This window comes from Misgurnus anguillicaudatus, chromosome 22 (genome assembly GCF_027580225.2).
Source record: "Misgurnus anguillicaudatus chromosome 22, ASM2758022v2, whole genome shotgun sequence".
Taxonomy (NCBI): Eukaryota; Metazoa; Chordata; class Actinopteri; order Cypriniformes; family Cobitidae; genus Misgurnus; species Misgurnus anguillicaudatus.
This window is the reverse complement of record NC_073358.2, coordinates 3373439-3392527: the sequence shown is the minus strand read 5'-3', so window position 1 is coordinate 3392527 and position 19089 is coordinate 3373439. Positions and strand designations below refer to the sequence as shown.

The 19089-nt window shown below is 34.2% G+C and overlaps 1 protein-coding gene and 1 long non-coding RNA gene across 3 annotated transcripts; one reads left to right on the top strand and one right to left on the bottom strand.

Annotated features, from left to right (window-relative positions):
* Positions 1 to 4905: 4905 nt before the first annotated feature.
* LOC141358984 (uncharacterized) lies at positions 4906 to 5660 on the bottom strand. Its single transcript, XR_012365580.1, has 3 exons — positions 5560 to 5660; positions 5305 to 5389; positions 4906 to 5166 (listed from the first exon to the last, which is right to left on the bottom strand). It is a non-coding gene; the product is annotated as an uncharacterized lncRNA (long non-coding RNA).
* Positions 5661 to 8020: 2360 nt separating this feature from the next.
* pde9ab (phosphodiesterase 9ab) lies at positions 8021 to 18882 on the top strand. Of its 2 annotated transcripts, XM_073860509.1 has the most exons (19): positions 8021 to 8198; positions 9486 to 9556; positions 9639 to 9716; positions 9846 to 9889; positions 9964 to 10018; positions 10102 to 10172; positions 10253 to 10340; positions 10641 to 10722; positions 10810 to 10884; positions 11929 to 12015; positions 12094 to 12198; positions 12289 to 12371; positions 12726 to 12882; positions 16794 to 16907; positions 17005 to 17109; positions 17523 to 17651; positions 17739 to 17834; positions 17994 to 18063; positions 18557 to 18882. In XM_073860509.1, exons 1-18 carry the CDS (start codon positions 8130 to 8132, stop codon positions 18042 to 18044), a joined length of 1560 nt encoding a protein of 519 aa, XP_073716610.1. In that variant the 5' UTR covers positions 8021 to 8129; the 3' UTR covers positions 18045 to 18063; positions 18557 to 18882. The 2 variants fall into 2 exon arrangements, with proteins under 2 accessions (XP_073716610.1, XP_073716611.1); XM_073860510.1 differs by lacking the exon at positions 17994 to 18063.
* Positions 18883 to 19089: the final 207 nt, after the last annotated feature.

The window sequence follows — 19089 nt, the reverse complement described above, 5'->3', positions numbered from 1 at the left end:
ATAATAAATTATCCATATGGTATTTTGAGCTAAAACTTAATATAATACGTACTTTGGGGACACCAAAGGTTTATTTGACATCTTAAAAAAGTCTTGTGAAATGTCCCCTTTAAAACACTATTATGGAAAAAGTGTATATTTACATGGGTGATTCTCACGAAAACGTGGTTTTAAAAATGTCAAGCATGAAAATGTAACAATTGCTTAAATTTACTTTTTTTCCCACCAGACATTGAAAAACAAAGTCTGGAGTAAATGGGAACATTAATTTAATCACTTAACACTTTTTGTAACATAATTTAAAACATTTCATTACCGCAACAGTCAGAAAACATCAACACTGACATATTTTCAAAATGACATGACAAACCTGAAAAAACATAATTTGGAGATTCTGCACATGCATTTAAAATCAAAGTATTATGCTTCTATTAATTAAATTAACATTTAATAAGCATCTGTTGCGGTAATGATAATCAAAATGTCGTGTAAGCATTCTGACAAGACAGTATTTCAAATTAACTGTAAAAAAAATGATCTTACCTGGTAGCCATCTTGAAGTAACTGGTCCATGTGCTTGGTCACTCAAAATCAAACTTTATTAAAATTCTGTATGTGTGCTTAAACTGTTCTCAAAAAGTGTTGCGGAGGATGAGAACATCAGGCATGGACACATCATTTTCCTAATTTTTCTTCATTATTATTATACATGAATATTCAGTAAATATTTTTTCTGTCATCTAAAGTAGTCTAGCAAAACATCCATTTATTTTTTTCATAATATTTTTGTGTTCATTTGATTAAATTACAACATAACGCATGTTCAAACACAGCCGGACACATTGCGGTAATGAGAATTTCAGCAGAAAGTGAGATAAAATTTCCAATTATAAATTCTTATGTTGAAATCACACATTGTGCAAGGTACAACACAGTATTGTGTTAATTCTGATGCTTTTTAATGTTACTATATTACACATTTTAAAGCTAAAATCATTAGTGCCGTGGTGTTTCAATGGTTTCGTGAGAATCACCCACATAAGGTTTAGTTTATTCATTTCATTTAAAAAATGACAAACATTATTTAAGTCTCCAACCATGCTCAGTCAGCAACCATGCCTGGGCTATCCACAGGTCACACAATTAGTTTAGTTAGTTTTAATAATTGTTTTTTTTTTAACTGGTCTTGTTCCTACAACCATTTTAAAACATAATATCATTCACAAATATTAGATAATTTTTTTTTTAAAGAAACATGTTTGCACTTTTTTTTGCTATAAAACTAAGTTCAGGCATTTTTTCAGCGCACACCTTTACATCAAAAGGCTTGGAAGGACGAGATACGGCCATTTGCTATTGGTTTTCTAATTATAATTTTTTGCCTCACAAAAGTGCAAGTGACTGGAAGACTTCAAAATTGAAGATGTTGCTCTAAAATAAGTGAAATGAGATTTGACTATATGGTATGTTAACTCCTTGAGGTTATATAATAGTGTTTCTTAGAACCTGTATGGCATTTTATAAAAAAAAAAAATCTTAAACACTAATCATTTAAGTGCATCAAAACCTTTTATAAAAGTTTTAACATTTTGAACAATACCCATTCTTGTCTTAGGATAACTTTGAACTTTTTGGATCCACTTCAAATGCTGACTAGTGTATATAAAAAAATATTTTATTGTATTCCAAAGCGTACATTTAAGGCAAAAGTTGCAAAAGCTTTTTAATAAACCAATCCGTTTTTGTGTAGGGGAGAGCAGGGCACAATGAAATGCTTTTTGGCTTTGGCTCTATCATTCAAAAAAATTTTATTCATCTCTGTTTATTCACATCTTTGCTACAAATGAACATTTAAAGTTTGTTTGTGGGACCTGCCGTTATCGTACAATTACAACGAAAGTGACAGGAGGGAAAACATTACCCCATGTGTGGTTCATTGTAACAAACAAGAGGGTTTGTTGTAACACCTGCTAGAAAATTTCAACACAAATAATTCAATAAATATATACTAAAGGAGGATATTGTTCTGCGTATATATTCACACATACATTCATTCATCCATGATCATTCATCTAACTATAGACATCAATGCATGTAAATAGATTTTATAAGGGCTGCACAATAAAGACAAAAAATCATAATAGTGAGTTATTTCTCCTTATATTATATTAACAGTTATCATTTTGATGAATAGTATTTACATTGTTTTCATTTCATTATCATTGTATACCTGAGGCTTCATTGTAACACTGTGTGACAACTATGTTTTCAATCCCTATCAGTTACTAGGACTTGCTGACATGTTTGAAAAATGCTGTGATATTTTAGGTAACAAGACAGTGATTAAAATAATTTATAAAACGGCTCGTTCTGGTTCTTCATTCTGATTGGTTGAAACGCGTTTTTAAGCCCCCGGTAAACCCACGGTTCAGACCGCATCACAAGTATCGCTGCGCCACTGTTGCTGCGTACTGATTTGTGAAAATAAACAATACAGTCTTTAATCATTTTTTAATTTTTTTACCTTTGCACAATTATGGCGATATCCAGATAAATGTCAATAAATAAAACATTTCGTCAATAAATAGAAAACGTTCTCGTTCTCTGAGGTATTTTTTGTCTTATTGATATTTCCGCTATTATCCACTAGATGGCAATCTTACCCAACTTAAACACTGACGCATTCACTCGACACAACAGCGTTGTGGTGGATTTAGCGTGACGTGTAAGTTTTGATCAGGCTCTGAATCTGATCTCTTACAAAGTTCTTCACAAAAATGGAATTATCTCCGCTTTTAGCTGAACATTTGAGAGGTGATAACTGATAAGAGAACAAATGAAGGTAGGATGAAACGTTTTGATGTTGTTGGAAAGCGGATGGACTGTTCTTTCATTTGATATTTTATGTTTATTTAAAAAGAAGATAATTTTTCTGTAAGGCATTAAACTAAAACTGGATGGCAACTTAAAAAAAAAAAGTTAAGCATGCTTTCAAGCATATTCGATCATCACTTCAACAGTTGCACGATATATTTTAGATGAATGTTGATATATATCATTATACAACAGTTCTTTCTGGTTCTCGAATCTGATTGGCTAAGAGCTATGCGATATTGTGCTAATATCGGCACTGTAACCGCTTCACCTTTCGTATCATTCCGCCACCTAGTGAATGGAGGTCCTAAGCAGGCTCATCTCTGAATGGAAAAACACAGACGCGCCGTTTGAATCACTCTCCGTGTGTCTCATTAGTTTACTAGCTCATAAATCAGTCTGTGAATCCCCAATCGGAAGTTATTATTCCGTCAAAGATCAGCGCTCTTTGATGTTACGTTAAAGTTAATGGGAGAAATGTCTTGTCACATCGTGTGGACGATTAACACTTGGAAAGAGGAATATAAACACTCTGTTTTTTTCTGGAGCTATATCTCATCAGAACGCGAAAACACCGTGGAACTGCAGGTAAGCACCGCAGCTTTTAAATGTGGACATTGATCATTTACTTTATCGTGACGTGACTATTAAAACATGTTATGAGATATCGCCACTGGTATATTTATAAGCCGCATGCAAAAACATCTCTCTGACACTTATAAAAAACCGTTTTATATAGTACTGACAAGAACAAAGTTTAATAATAATAATCGAGTGCTCGTATCGCGTTAAGAATAAATGAGAAAGCAATAGTAACGTTACACAAGTATAGTTTTATTAACTTTTACCTCGCGCCAAAACAATAACAACACAAAAGACACTAAATATGAATAAAAAAACAAGTAATAGTTTGATCATGACACCAAATACTGCTGATTTGATCTCATTTTGACGATCATAAACAAACAAGGCCAACATGAGAACCAGGGTATCTCAGTGAGAGATGTAGCCCAGAGAGGGCGGTGGTCAGCGGGGCGAGTGAACACTGACGTCCGCTCATGCTTTGGTTCTCATTCGTACCGAATCTCACTAAGCAAACGTTCAAACAGGTGCTATCTTTACTAATCGACTGCAGATTTAAATATAATACAGATACATTCTCGACTGAACTAAACTTAAAACTACACTTTGTGACCAAGAAACGGTAATATAAAAAAAGGCTTTTCCGTCCATTGAGTTGTTATGAGATTCAAAGCAGCCGAAAGTGTTACCTGTCATTCTGGCCGCCCTCAAATCCGTGGCGGAAGAAGTAGTTCTCAAACAAAGAGGCTTTTAAAATAACTCCGTTGTTGTTTTCTAGTTTTCGTTTTTCAACGTGCCGTTTTCGTGTGCCGTCGAACTGTTGTATAAAAGCAATATCGCTCTCGGAGTCGTGTGATATACACTCTTAAGAAAAATGGTTCTATATAGTACCAAATAAGGGTTCTTCAGCTTGTAACAATAGCAGAACCCTTTTTATTGCTATATAAAAGCCTTTTTAGATGATTCTATATAGACTCTTGCCTTGAAAAAGTGCTAAATAGAACCTCAGTGGTGCTATAAAGAACCCTTTTATTTATCAGCAGTCAGGAGGATTATTTTTTATTTGTTTTTTCTTATTTACAGCACTTTATAAGGTTTAACAGTTTAAAAACAGAATTGCAAGACATCAGAACATACTTTTATTTTCACTTTTTCATTACATGAGGTGTCATACAATAATAAATATGTGCATTAAAATCACAATCAGAATAAATATATTAATTATTATGCAAATATAACAAATCACTACCCAAATAAGATATGGATGTTAAATAACAGCTTCAATATTAAATAAATTAACAATCAAATTTGGCAATTAAAATCATTTTAAATAGACAACAATAACATGAAATCAATAAAATCATGACATGCAACATCAAAACATGCAAATGATAATAAATCCTGAATATTAACATATTATTGACATTATATTCAGAAGTATAGCACAAACAGATCGATGACAAAGAATACAAATGAATGGGATGTTTATAATGCATTATTAACTGTAAAAATAAAAGTCAATAGGATTGTGTCAATCTTTGTAGAATCTCACCAAAAAAGTCCATATTATTTTCTTTACGGGATCATCCAATACTCCAATACTCCATCCAATGTTCTTTGTTTTGTTGCAATGATGCTGAACATTTAGTCAGATAAGAGTAAGATAAGAAAGGGAAATGGCAGACCTGCAGAGCTTCACTCATGATCCACCTACAACAGATAGACCAAAAATAATTCTGTTATCACAAGTAAATGTGCCACAAGATCACACACACAATCTCCAAAATGTTTAAACAGTAAATAACTATTATTTTAATGCCAGCATTGAAAGTACCATGCATACATCACCTTTAAAAACAGGATGTGTCTTTCATATCAAGCGGTCATACGCACTGCCTTCACTCCCAGCAAGATTACCTCACATACGAAAACTCTGAAATATCAATAAAAAAAACTAAACACATGTTGTACCACATTCTTTTCATAATTAGTTTAATAAACTTAATGTAAAATATACATGTATATGCTTTATAACACTTTAACAAATCATTAAGTCATTGTTACAGCAGAGTCTCCTATCATTTAAAACAGTATGAAGCTTACCTGCTTTAAAGGGAATGAAGCTTACAGTATAAAGTTTACCTGTTATAAAATAAATAAATTACAATAAGAACACACAAAACTTCAATTTTCAAAATGTTTTTAACAGTAAATGATGATTATTTTACTATTGTACATGTTTATGTTGGTAGGCAGTTCTGCAGGACTGATGATTCAGGGCTTTTACAGGTTAAAATAATCAGGAGGCAGCTTGAAAATAACTGACTAAATTTAAAATCAAAAAAGGAGGGAAATAAAGAACCCTTTTGCCAAGACAAAGAACCATTTCAGCAAAAAATGGTTCTTCAGTAAGCTATGGTTCTATATAGAACCTTTACCATAGTTTCAGAACCTTTGAAGAACCTTTTTTCTTAAGAGTGTAGCTCTATATCATCACGGCTGTGATTGGGCCTAATCACAGCCGTGATGATATAGAGCTATATCACACTCCTACTCGAGCGATATTGCTTAAATAAACACCACAGTCTTTAATCATATTTTCATTGTGTCTTTGCTGCGTCTGTGTTGTTTGTAAACTGCGCTCTGCTATGTTTCAGCCACACTTGATTCTGAGGAACTACTTTGTTTGGCAGAAGAGTAATATTTGTACTAATACAATTACAACTTATTTGTGTTTTATTTTATAAAATCCCGCTAACGTTATGCATATGAAGTAACCGTTTTATAAACGAAATAATCACCCCGAAGCAGTGGGGTTACAGTGCATTTTATAACAGCTAAGGGGGTTTAGGCACTCTGCTTTGCGTCGCGCCTAACAACGCCCCTTAGCTGTTATAAAATGCACTGGTAACCCCACTGCTTTGCGGGGTTTATTGCTTTAATAAGGTTGGTTGGAGTTGGTGTTTTACACATCCGACTCATAAAAACATAAGATGAAGAAATGTACTTTCATGTCTCCACAACACTCTTTGTTCAATATCTTAAACAAAACACATCAAAACTTTTCACAAATTCACAGAAGAGCTTCTGACAGTAAGAAAGACCAAAAGCACAGATCGCTCAGCCCTGTAGAAATATGTAAAGTAGCCGTGTTACAATTAACCCCACATTAGTTTGTGCCCCACTGCATGCAATTGTGTAAACTTGGTGGCATTATGCTTAAACAAAAAATAAAAGGGAAAAGATACAACAAACTTTTTATTAGATTCATCTCATGATCATTGTTAATGTTAGTCAATGTCAATACATTTATATGTGTTCATTGCGCATTAATGCTGCTTTTATAAATATATTAGTAAATGCTGAAATTAACATAAGATTAATAAACGCTGCATTGTTAGTTCATGTTAGCTAATGCATTAACTAATTGTTAACAAATACAACCTTATTGTAAAGTGCTACCCAAAACAGACTTTGCATCTAGACAAAAACCTTTCAAAAGTTTTTTCCATAGACCAAGTGATTCCTAAAAAATATTTGGTTACACTTTATTTTAAGGCGTCACTGTTACATTGTAATTATATATTTAAGTACTAAGTAATAATCATCAACAACATGTACTTACTATAGGGTTGGGGTTAGGAATAAGGTTTGGTTTAGGATTAGTTGCATGTAATTATGCATAATTAACTGTTATTACTATTACATGTAACATGTGTTACAAAGACACCGTAAAATAAAGTGTTACCAAATATTTGATAATATTTTATAGATTATGTTGGATGCAGTGTGCCGCTGAGTTATAAGAGATATCCATGTTACCTTCAAGCAGTAGATGACATGTAACACACAGTCAGCACTAATGCATTAGCCTAACAGTTCCTTGGCAACACTGGAGAGGTGGTGAGGGGTGTGGGTGATAAAGAGCAGAGCTTAAAACCCCAGCATCCCTTCATCAGCATCTCTGTTAGCGGACGGAGATTGAATGGCACCTGCTGAGGTAAGTCAGCACCTTTTATTTGCCTGCTGCTTACATCCAGTATTGATCTACACATATGTTTTAGAGACATAAATCAAGTTCTTTTCAAATTAGTAGTTGTGCATAACTTAGTCTGTCATTTGTATCTAAACAGAATGGGAGACAACAGAAGTATATACCGAGCGAAAAAAAATGAGAGACCATTTGTATGGTTTTTCTAGATTTACTATTTATAGGTATGTGTTTAAGTATAATTTTTGATTCATTCTGCCAAGTTCTTAATTAAAATTATGTTTTTATTTGCATTTATTTACTGAAGAAACATAGTCAAAATAACAAAAAGGATGCATTTTTTTCTGATTTTCAATAAAATATGTTTAAATTAATTTCTCAACAACAAAATGCTAATGTTAATGTGGACAAATAAAAAAATTTGACTAAAAACCCGATTTTTAATAGTGTTTGTCTTTTGCATTTGCTGTTATGTCAAACAATGGACTGAAATGGTCCCAATCCATCTAGGAATGATTAAAGTCAAAACTAGAGTGGTCTCTTCATTTTTTTTTTTTTTTTTTGCAGCTGTATATATATTTTTTAATTATACTTCATTTTTAAAAAAATACTTTGCTGGTCCAGAGCAGGAAATTTGTTATAAATTGATTATCTGGTTAAACCATCAACACCAGAGGTCATCATGGGGTCGAGTTCTTCATCCTATGCTCCCAAAACTATTTATCTGGACGTGGATGGAAAAGTGCAAAGAGTGAGTCTCAACTTTTTTTTAACATTTAAAGGTTAGGAATAGTAAACCACTGGTATCCTCTGACTGATTTTATTTATGTAATATGCAACATGATCTCACAAAGTTCCGTGGGATAGTCACGGAATTTTGTGCTTATTTTTCCGTGGCATTCTCACGGATTGGTTACTCAACTGCTTTTTCCTATTTTCAAGCCATTTTCGCTTCGGTTTAGGGTTAGATTTGGTGTTTGCGTTAGTATGTCACTTTAACTATTGGTCTATACTATTTTTTCTGATTTATTCTTTTATATTTTAAACAATTGTCGCCTGGCGTTGGGGTTAGAGTTGGGTTTGGGTAGGGATGTCATTTCATGTAAATCTAACCCTAAACCGAAGCGAAAATGGTAAGAAAATAGGACAAAACAGTTGAGTAACCAATACGTGACAATGCCACGGAAAAAGACAAATTCGTGAGATCAGGTTGGTAATATACATTCAACATCATTACAAAGATGTAATTAAAGACTTACTATCGGGTAGTTCATACATTAAACATAAATGTATTCTTTTTCCATAGGCTTCAGTGTCTAAATATTTCTTTTGGCCACTGTGTCACATGTGCAAAATAAATATTTGCATACATGTGTTTAATAATGCATGTAAATTCTGCAATATAAAATGTATTTTGTAAATGAATTAAATGATGTCAATCATTGAAAGTCTGCTTGTGAAATAGACAAAACGACAGGCACCTCTTTAAGACACCTACTTATGTTAAAAATATATTAGGGTCATTGTAGGTTACACATTACCAAGTACCTATAACACCTGCCAATGACAATTCAACCCTGACCACTAGAGCTGTAATATATATAGCTGTAAAGTTTTTTTTTTTCTAAACGTGTAAATTCTTTACCACCAAAGTAATGTACTTAAATCAAAGGTTGGATTTTTGTCTTTTTGTGCATTTGGGTTCTATGTTGTTTAAATAAAAAGGAGAATTTTTAGAAGGCTACGACCACATATTTAACAGGGGTGCCAATAATTGTGGAGGGCACTGTATATATATATATATATATATATATATATATATATATATATATATATATATATATATATATATATATATATATATATATATATATATATATATATATATATATACATATACACACACACACACACACACATATATATATATATATATATATATATACACACATATACATATACATATATATACTGTATATATATATATATATATATATATAAGTTAATATGCAATATTAATAAACTCTTGTGGTTTCAGGTGATTTTCAGTCGGCATTGCAGCCCGTGTGATATCAAGGAGCTTCTTTGTTCATCATCCAATATTGCCAGGTCAGCGTCCTCTCATATATAAACTTATGATGGAGCTCAGTCTATATTTGTGTGTGTTAACTTTTTGTTTATATCTCTCCAGAAACACAGCTATTCTTTTAATTGACAAAGAAGGAGCATTAATATCTATTGATCCTACCATGCCTGTAAACAATCCAAAGTAAGATATTAACATTATAAGGATTATAAAAGCTATACGAATCTGAATTATAAATTAAATGGATTGCTAATTGTTAATGAATAATCAAGAAACAGAATATGCATCTGCCTGCTTTTTCTTTGTTTTTAGCAACTTGTATAAGGTTGTACCTCATTCCACAAACCAGGGAGGAGGTATGGATAAAAATAATAATAGGAATATGACGTTAACAGACTATATCAATAAATGCCCTTTATTCCCACTAAAGAAAAAGAAGACATGTTCCAGAACGTCCTGTCGCAGGTGGCCGAGCAGTTCAGCAGGTGAGATGCTTGTCATATCCTATAACTAACTGTAATTGTTGCAGAATGATACATAATAGTTCATAATGTGATTTATGTTTTAGGGCCTTAAGAATTAATGAGCTGAAGACTGAAGTGACCAACAGACTGGCCATGCTGGAGAAGAGAGTTGAATGTGAGCGATGCTGTCGTCTTATGTTGTGCATCTATTTAAAGTGTTGCGAGCTTATAGTCTGAATCTTTGTATTATAACAGTGGAAGGACTTAAAGTTGTGGAAATTGAGAAGTGCAAGAATGATCTGAAGAAACTAAGAGATGAAATGACCTCTAGAGGAGGAGTGAGGTACAAGCACTGCTCCTATCATAATAAATTTACTTTTTGCATTGTATTGCATTATTGTATTATAATATAAAAAATAATTATAATAAATTTGTCAATCAATATTAAAGATATCAAGGTTACATTTTCACAGAGAATGTTCTTTGAATTATGTTTAAGATTAATTTATATAGAAAATAGTAAATCACAAAAATGACTTTAGCTGGGTTTTCACAGGCAGGGTGATGTTTTATTTGAATGTGTTTTGTGTAAGTTTGTATTCTGGCGATGTTAAATATCTACTGGCATATTTCTCATAACCAGAGTGAACTGCAACTGCAAATATAACTTTACCGATGATGGAAAGAAACTCTCTCCCAGACGAGATGTACCAAGCTATCCAAAGGTAAAATCTTTCTTCTTTTTTTTATTTTGCGGTTAAAACAAAGCCAAATAAAATCAAGTAATCGTGTTATGCATTTTTTATTTGCAGTACACACTTTCTCAAGAGACCATAGAAACTTTAAAGAAGCCCACCTTTGATGTGTGGCATTGGGAACATAATGAGGTTTGTCATATTTTTGTGGTATTTGTGCTAAATGTTGCTGTTATAAAATAACATATTTTTATAAATTAACGTAATAAAATGAGTGTGAAAATATGAATCAGTTGTTGTATTGGAATAATTTGATACGAAATGTTTTAGTTGTAATTGAGAAGCACAAAATGTCCTCAAGTCACTGTTTATTATCCATTTAAGCTGTATTATAAGAAAAATTTGAGGAAGAACTGCACTTTCTCTATGATTTGTCTTTGTATAAAAACTTTAATAGCATAGGTTAAAGTCTGAGATTTTCAAGAAAAAAAATTCTTAGTACTTTTGTCTTGTTTTCAGTAAAAATATCTAAAAATTCTTAAATTAAGATGCTTTTTCTTGATGACCAAATGACCCAAGAAAATAAGTCTAGTTTTTAGACCAAAAATATCACATTTTTAAAAAATCTGCCAATGGGGTAAACAAAAAATCTTGAAAAATGTTCTTGTTTTATGCCCAAAATCACTTAAATTAGATATTTTTGGTCTAAAAACTAGACTTATTTTCTAGGTCGTTTTGCTCATCAAGAAAAGCATATTTTTTCTTGAAAATCATTTCTTGCAGTGCACAATTACTAATTACACTGCAAAAAATGACTTTTTGTCTTGTTTTCAGTACAAATATCTAAAAAAATTTCAATTAAGATGCATTTTCTTGATGAACAAAATGACCTAAGAAAATAAGTCTAGTTTTTAGACACAACAAAAACTAAATTGAATTGAATTTGTACTTAAAACAAGCAGAAAAAATCTGCCAGTGTGTAAGAAAAAAGTCTTTGAAATTCAAGATTTTTTTTCTTGTTTTAAACACAAATTCACTTAAATTTGATGTTTTTTGCTCTAAAAACTAGACTTATTTTCTTAGGTCATTTTGTTCTTTAAGAATTTGTAGACATTTTTACTTAAAAAAAAGACAAAAATACTAAGTAAGAAACTCATTTTGCACTGTTAGTTTGTAATTATTATAAAAAAATAAAGATCATTTGGATTATTTAATGGATGTAATGTTTTTTAACAGATGCTAAGCTGTCTGGAGTATATGTATCATGACCTTGGACTGGTTAAGGAGTTTAACATGAACCCAATAACTCTTAAAAGATGGCTGGTAAGAAAAAGTTGATTTGCATAAGATTTATAAAAAAAAATAAAAACATATCAATTACATTTCTCTGCTTTATAAAAGCTGGCAATTCAAGAAAATTATCGTGACAATCCCTTCCACAACTTCCGCCATTGCTTTTGTGTGAGCCAGATGATGTACGGTATGCTCCATTTGTGTAACCTTCAGGTGAGGTCACGGTGACACATTTGTGCATGTTGTTAAGGACGTGCTTCTGTATGTTTGTCAGATAAACATGTTGCCTGCTTTTGTTTCCAGGAGAGGCTGACTATGACAGACATGTGCATTTTGATGACTGCAGCAGTGTGCCACGATCTGGACCACCCGGGATACAACAACACGTATGTCACTGACAAATCCCACTTTACCAACCCACTTATAACACTTATTGTGTAATCACGTGCAATGGTTAGACATTTTGGTAGTAGCCCCAAATACGTTTTTGGACACTTTATACCTTTAAGTTCATGTTTGAATTGTTGTCAGTTTATTTATGATCAAGAAAAATTTATCAAGCAACACATCACAAAAAATAGATGTACTGTTTCAAATTAAGATAAAAATGAACACTTAATAATTGCAAAAACTTTAAACAGTAAAAACAATAAACTTGCATAATTAATTCTTTTAAAATATGGTTTGTGTTGCATTTAATTTCAAACACTGTAATGGTGGATAATTTTTTGTATATTCAGGTATCAGATTAATGCTCGCACTGAGCTGGCTGTACGCTACAATGACATCTCTCCACTTGAGAACCATCATTGTGCTGTGGCCTTCCAAATCCTCTCCCTGCCTGAATGCAACATATTTGCCAATGTAGAGCCGGATTCCTTCAAACAGATACGACAGGTACTTCAAACTGATTTGTCAGATCCACCTGATGTTTGTGAGATGCAGTCTTTACCCAAACACAAACTGTGTTGCATAAAATCACATCTGAGAAGCAGGAGACGTCATTGCATTTTTGTAGACAATTTTATCCAAAGCGCTTACAAAAGTAAAAAAAACAATGAAAGGATTCATCCTATAGAAGGCTATAATATGTAAGAAGGAAAATAGCTTTAACTATATTTTTACCTAGCTTAACCAGAACAAGTATTAGCTTCCGTTAGGTGCTTTTGAATAACATGGTTTTGTTGCTCAACCAGCATAAACCAGTTGAACCAGCAGCATGTAAATTAAAGGGGGTAGTCTCACTTTCATCATTATTTAATCAATGGTTAATGTTATTAACAAGTAAAAATACAGGTAAAATAAAGTTAGGTTTGATTTACAAAAATCAAAGCAATTTTTGCTTTATAGTTAAAAGCAACCAACCATCCTTAATTTAACCTTTATTATTTATCAAGGCATCTCATCAATATTTTTAAAAGAATAGTTGCCCAAATAGGAAAATTTGCTCACCATCAGGCCATCCGATATGTTGGTAAAACATTTTCTTTAGTAGAACAGTAAAGAAGATATTTGCAGAATCCGCTGTGCAGATTAATTTAATGCAAGTAAACGGGTACCGGCACTTTAAGGGGCAGATTCCCGGACAGGGTTTAGATTAATCCAAGACTAGGCCTTATGGTGCGTTTACACCAACCGCGCTTCAGGCGTCAAAATTGCGTCTAGCCCGCCTAGTTTGCTGCCTGAACAGTTCGAATGCATTCGCGCGTGTAGAGCGGAGTAGACCCGCGTCAGAGGAAAAATCCGCTTCTTGTGGGAGGGGCAAGTGCTATGCGATTGTCTGTTTGCAAGATGACTGATGTTGATTTATCGAGAGAGTTCAAATTTTTCAACTCGGGCATCAGCCGCCAATTCGCGTCAAACACAACATGCACAAAAAGCGTACGTACCGCGCCAAATGCCTCATCCCCGCCGCGGGACCTCCAGACGTGCATCAATGCGTCTTCACATTGAAATCACTCGCGCTTCACGCCTCTACCGTGGTTGGTGTAAACGCAGTATTATAGTTATATTAGGACATTTAAGCAGTTTTTACAAACAAACCTTACAAAAAACAATACTGGTGTGCATCTTAACTCTTTCACCGCCAGCGTTTTTTTTTTTAAGTTGCCAGCCAGCGCCAGCGTTTTTCATGATTTTCACCAAGGTTTAATGCCTTCCAGAAAATGTTCTTCTTTAAATATATAAACATACAATATACCAAATGAAAGAACAGACCCTCTGCTTTCAAACAAAAAAAAACGTTTCATCCTACCTTCAGTGGTTCTTTTGTAATCAGCTTTTAAATATGGGTAGGTTTCTGCAAAAACACCACATTTTGAGCAAAAAGCTGAGATAATTCCATTTTTGTGACGGACTTTTCATAGAGATCCCATTCAGAGAGATCTTTAAAACAGACACGGACATGCAGCAGCTTGCCATAGGGCAATACTTCCGGGTTTAAAAAGTTGCGGAAGGGAGCCACCTGGTGGATAATAGCGGTATTGCGGAAAGACTGAAAATCTCGTCATTGGCGGGGAAGCGTTTTCTCTTAATTGACGAGATTCCTCGTCAATGGCGGTGAAAGAGTTAAGACTAAAAAATGGCACTAATAAATGTTAAGATGTGTCAGTGCAAGTTGTTTTTAAATTTAGGCAGTCCAAATATGCATTTTAGTCTGGGTCTAGGATAAGCCCTGTCGAAACAGTTCAAAGCAGATTAAAAAGTAATCCCCATGACTCCTGGTGATATATTGGCATCTTATGAAGCTAATCAATCCGTTTATGCAAGAAATTGAACGTTATTTACAACAATATTAGCGTTAATGCAGAGGCTTTTAGCGCCACCTATAGAGTGGGAGGTTAAAGTGCACTTCCTCTGTATTCTGTGTATGTATATCTAAGAAGTGCGCTTTATCCTCCCGCTCTAGGTGGTGCTAAGAGGCAGGTTTCCCAACTTCCACCAAACATTTGAGCATGAGGGTGAGTAAATAACAGTTAAATTTTGGGGTAAACTATTTTTTGCTCTAACACTATATTTCATCACATATATGTAGTTGATTATGCTGCCATCAAATGTACTAACTCCTTATAAAAAATGTAAGCTTTTAACTGCCTTTCAAATGAATTGTATGTGCCTTGTATAAATAATGCATTTTCATGAAAAGAATAAAAGAGAAATGATGATGATGATGATGATGACAGTAACAGTACTGGTGATATGACGCGTTATCAAATCACTGGAAGAAAAATGCACGACTACATATTCTAAACGTTCTGAATGGGGGCGGGTCTTGAGGCGAGATGATTGACAGCAGATGATATTGTTCTTTGATTGACAGCTGCAAAGGATGAGCTAACGTTAGCTTGCTTTGCTCGTGTTTATTAACATAATAACTTTCTACGTAGTATGTTTACCGTAGTTCAGGGATGGGCAACTTAGGTCCTGGAGGCAGGTGTCCTGCAGAGTTTAGCTCCAACTTGCCTCAGCACACCTGCCTTAAAGTTTCTAGTATGCCTAGTAAGACCTTAATTGGCTGCTTCAGGTGTGTTTAATTATGGTTGGAGCTAAACTCTGCAGGACACCGGCCCTCCAGGCCCGAAGTTGCCCATCCCTGCGTAGTTACACAAAACATGCAACAACTAAACCAAATTATGTTTTAGATATTTTGACCATTTTACATTACCCTAGTCCGCGGGAAAACAGCGCTGAAAAAAGTACTCAAAGTCCTCCTGACGAAAGTGCTGGCTGCATATTCTAATTTTCTAACTTACTGTGGGTTTACACCAAACTCGAAGGTTGCAATCGCATCGCATTGCTCGCTCTAGATTACTCGCGGGATTTAACTTCGTGTCATGCAAATTTTTCGCTCGAGTTGAATATTTTCAACTTGGGCGAAGATGCGTTTGAGGCGAATAGCGTGTGTTTTCACGGCAAACGCGCCTCCCATATGCGTGGGGCGATGCAAATGACGCGTCTGATCGCGTCTTTGAATTGACTTCGTATGTAATCTACTCGCGCAAATCGTTGAACTCGCATCTGGTGTAAACCCACAGTAACTCACAGTGGCCTGAATTTGTTGTCTCAGTTTTTCGCAGTGCATTCTGGTTAATTGAGTTCAACACACTACCAATCTTATTTATCGAAATCTTGCAAATTTCTTTTTTTTTCTCAAGTAAAATGCAAAATAGAAATAAATTACCAGTGATAAAGGGCTAGAATGTCTAGGGTTCAATTCCTCTTTAAACTTTAAACTTACAAAATATACTTTAAAAAGTATACTCATTTTTCAGCTCCCCATTAAACATTTGATTTTTAAAGTTTTGGAATCCATTCAGCTGATCTCCGGGTTCGGCGTTAACACATAGTTTAGCACAATCCATTGAATCTGATTAGACCATTAGCATTGCGCTAAAAATTACCAAAGAGTTTCAATATTTTTCCCATTTAAAACTTGACTCTTCTGTAGTTACATCGTGTAGTAAGACCGACGGAAAAATGATAGAAAATTGCAACTTTTAATTTTTCGTCGGTCTTAGTACACAATGTAACTACAGAAGAGTCAAGTTTTAAATAGGAAAAATATATAAATACTCAAAAAGTCTTTGGTTATTTTTAGCACGATGCTAATGGTCTAGATTCAATGGATTGTGCTAAGCTATGCTAAAAGTACTAGCGCCAGACCCGGAGATCGGCTGAATGGATTCCAAAGCTGTAAAAATCAAATGTTTAACTCTAGAGGAGCTGAAAATGAGTTTATTTTTTTTTAAAAGTGGAATGTCTCTAAGTCAGGTAAAACTAGATCCTTAACATGTTTTGTGCCTTTCTAGGCAATCATTACTCTCATTCTGGCGACCGATATGGTCAGGCATGGAGAGATACTGGAAGCCTTCAAACAGAAAGTGGACAACTTTGACTTTACCAACGAAGAGCATGTCAAATGTGTATGTGTTTCTCATCTTTTCCTCCGGTTTACTACTTGGATTGCCTTTTAAATGCATTATTACTCATAACTGTTTACACAATTCTGTGTGGATACAGCTAAAGATGGTTATGATCAAGTGCTGTGACATCTCCAATGAGGTCAGACCTACTGAGGTGGCAGAACCATGGGTGGACTGTCTACTGGAGGAGTACTTTATGCAGGTATCTCCACAGTGCTGAGTCACGACAACTCTCAAGATAATTTTAAGCATGTTAAAGATCATGACAAGTCTTGGCAGAACTAGATCTGCTTATACTGCTGCTGTTACAGAGCAAGTATGAAGCCAAGTGATGTTACTGCAAAATTAGGCACAGTATCCCATAAACAGATCTAGGCAGGTGGAGCTGGGGTGGAGGCGGGTGATTGTTAAAGCTCTGTGAGCTAGAGAGTTGAGCCATACTGTTTAAAGCAAACTAACAAGGCTATTTAAATATAAATGTAGAAGAAGCATGCTTTGTCATTGGCTAAGAATATCAGTCAAAATGTTTGAAAGCAGACTTTATAGGCAGTTGAGGCTGTTCATGTATTAATATTAAGCAATATGACTTGACTGCTTTTTGGTTTGCTGTGACAGAGCGACAGAGAGAAGTCAGAAGGTCTTCCCGTGGCTCCTTTTATGGATCGTGACAAAGTCACTAAGCCAACGGCACAAATTGGCTTTATTAAATTTGTCCTAATCCCAATGTTTGAGACCGTCATGAAGGTAATAAATTCAAATTATACAGACTACTATGTGAGTTGAAGATTGGGGAATATGCAAGTATAACATCAAGGAGACATCTGTGTCAAGCTCTTTCCTCAGATTGAGGAGATCATGGTTCAGCCTTTGAGGGACTCGCGTGATCATTACGAAGAACTGAAGCAAATAGATGATGCCATGTCAGAGGTAACAAGCTCTATGTGGGTTAACATATGCAAAACCAACACTTCATCTTATAAGGTCTTAACATCTTCTTGCCCAGAATACAAATCGGATTATTGTAGATGCTTTTGGGGCATTATTTTGGATAATGGGTTAATTGGTAGTTTGGTACTTTGCCCTCAGGCACAGAAGAAGAAAAGAGAGAGCATGTCTTTGGGTGGAAAGAAGAAATAAACCATCTGCGTCTTTTATGGTATGAGGGAATTTCACCATTACTCTCTTTAAGTTAAACGCCTTATTCGTGACCCTTTTAGACTAGGACGCTTTTGAAAATATTTATTAACCACACTATTCTAGAAGTTGTACATTATGAAACAGTAAAAATGAAAAAAATGAATTTAATTAGATATTTTGTATCCAATTATTTACTTATGTGGCAAAAAGTGTGTACTAAGGGAGATGATGTGCAGTAAGCAGGTTTTTTTAATAAAATTAAAGGGTGATCAGGATCCTGATTCGGAAAAGAAAGGACTTGTATTGTCCTGCTGGGGTTGAGATCAGTATGCTTTAACACTAAAGCATCTATTGTGCCGTCATGTATAGATTTATGTGTCTTCCATTCATCAAACCATTGCTTGATTGTTGTCTGTCTTTATGTACATTTTGATTGTAACAGAAAAAATAGACCAGTGTCCATATCCCAATGGTTCCTAAGCCATCTCTCCCGTCCTGATTTCTTTCCCCAGGTATCAAAGGCTAATCCAACTTCCAGTTTCCTAAAACTGAGGACTTGAATTGTTTGGGCTCTCCAAGCATCCAATTAATGAAGGCGAGTGTTGGACCCCTTCCAAGGACAAGGCGAATACCAGAGGAGAGGATTCAAAATGACTCTTTGTTTATTTTGCTGGTCTAATTACTCTTCACTTGTATCTTTGCACTATTAGAATGCTTTTTTGGTCAAAGTATAGACTTTTGGGAATTTGGGGAATAAGCTGTGGAGATTTATACCGTAGCTCAAGGATGTTGTTCAATACATGGCGTTATATAAAACTGTTTTTTTACGCTGTGGTGAATTTCAGAGGAGCTTAATTTACCAATGTATGTTTACTGTATACTAAAAATACAGCAGTTATAGATGGGATACTTAAAAACATACAAAAATTTATTAACTTAGGAAAACGTGTTTCACTATTCTTAAAATTTGTAAAGTAAACATAAACCATGAAAGAGCAAACCAATAAAATATATAGTAAAGTTGATGTTGCGTTTCATAATATCT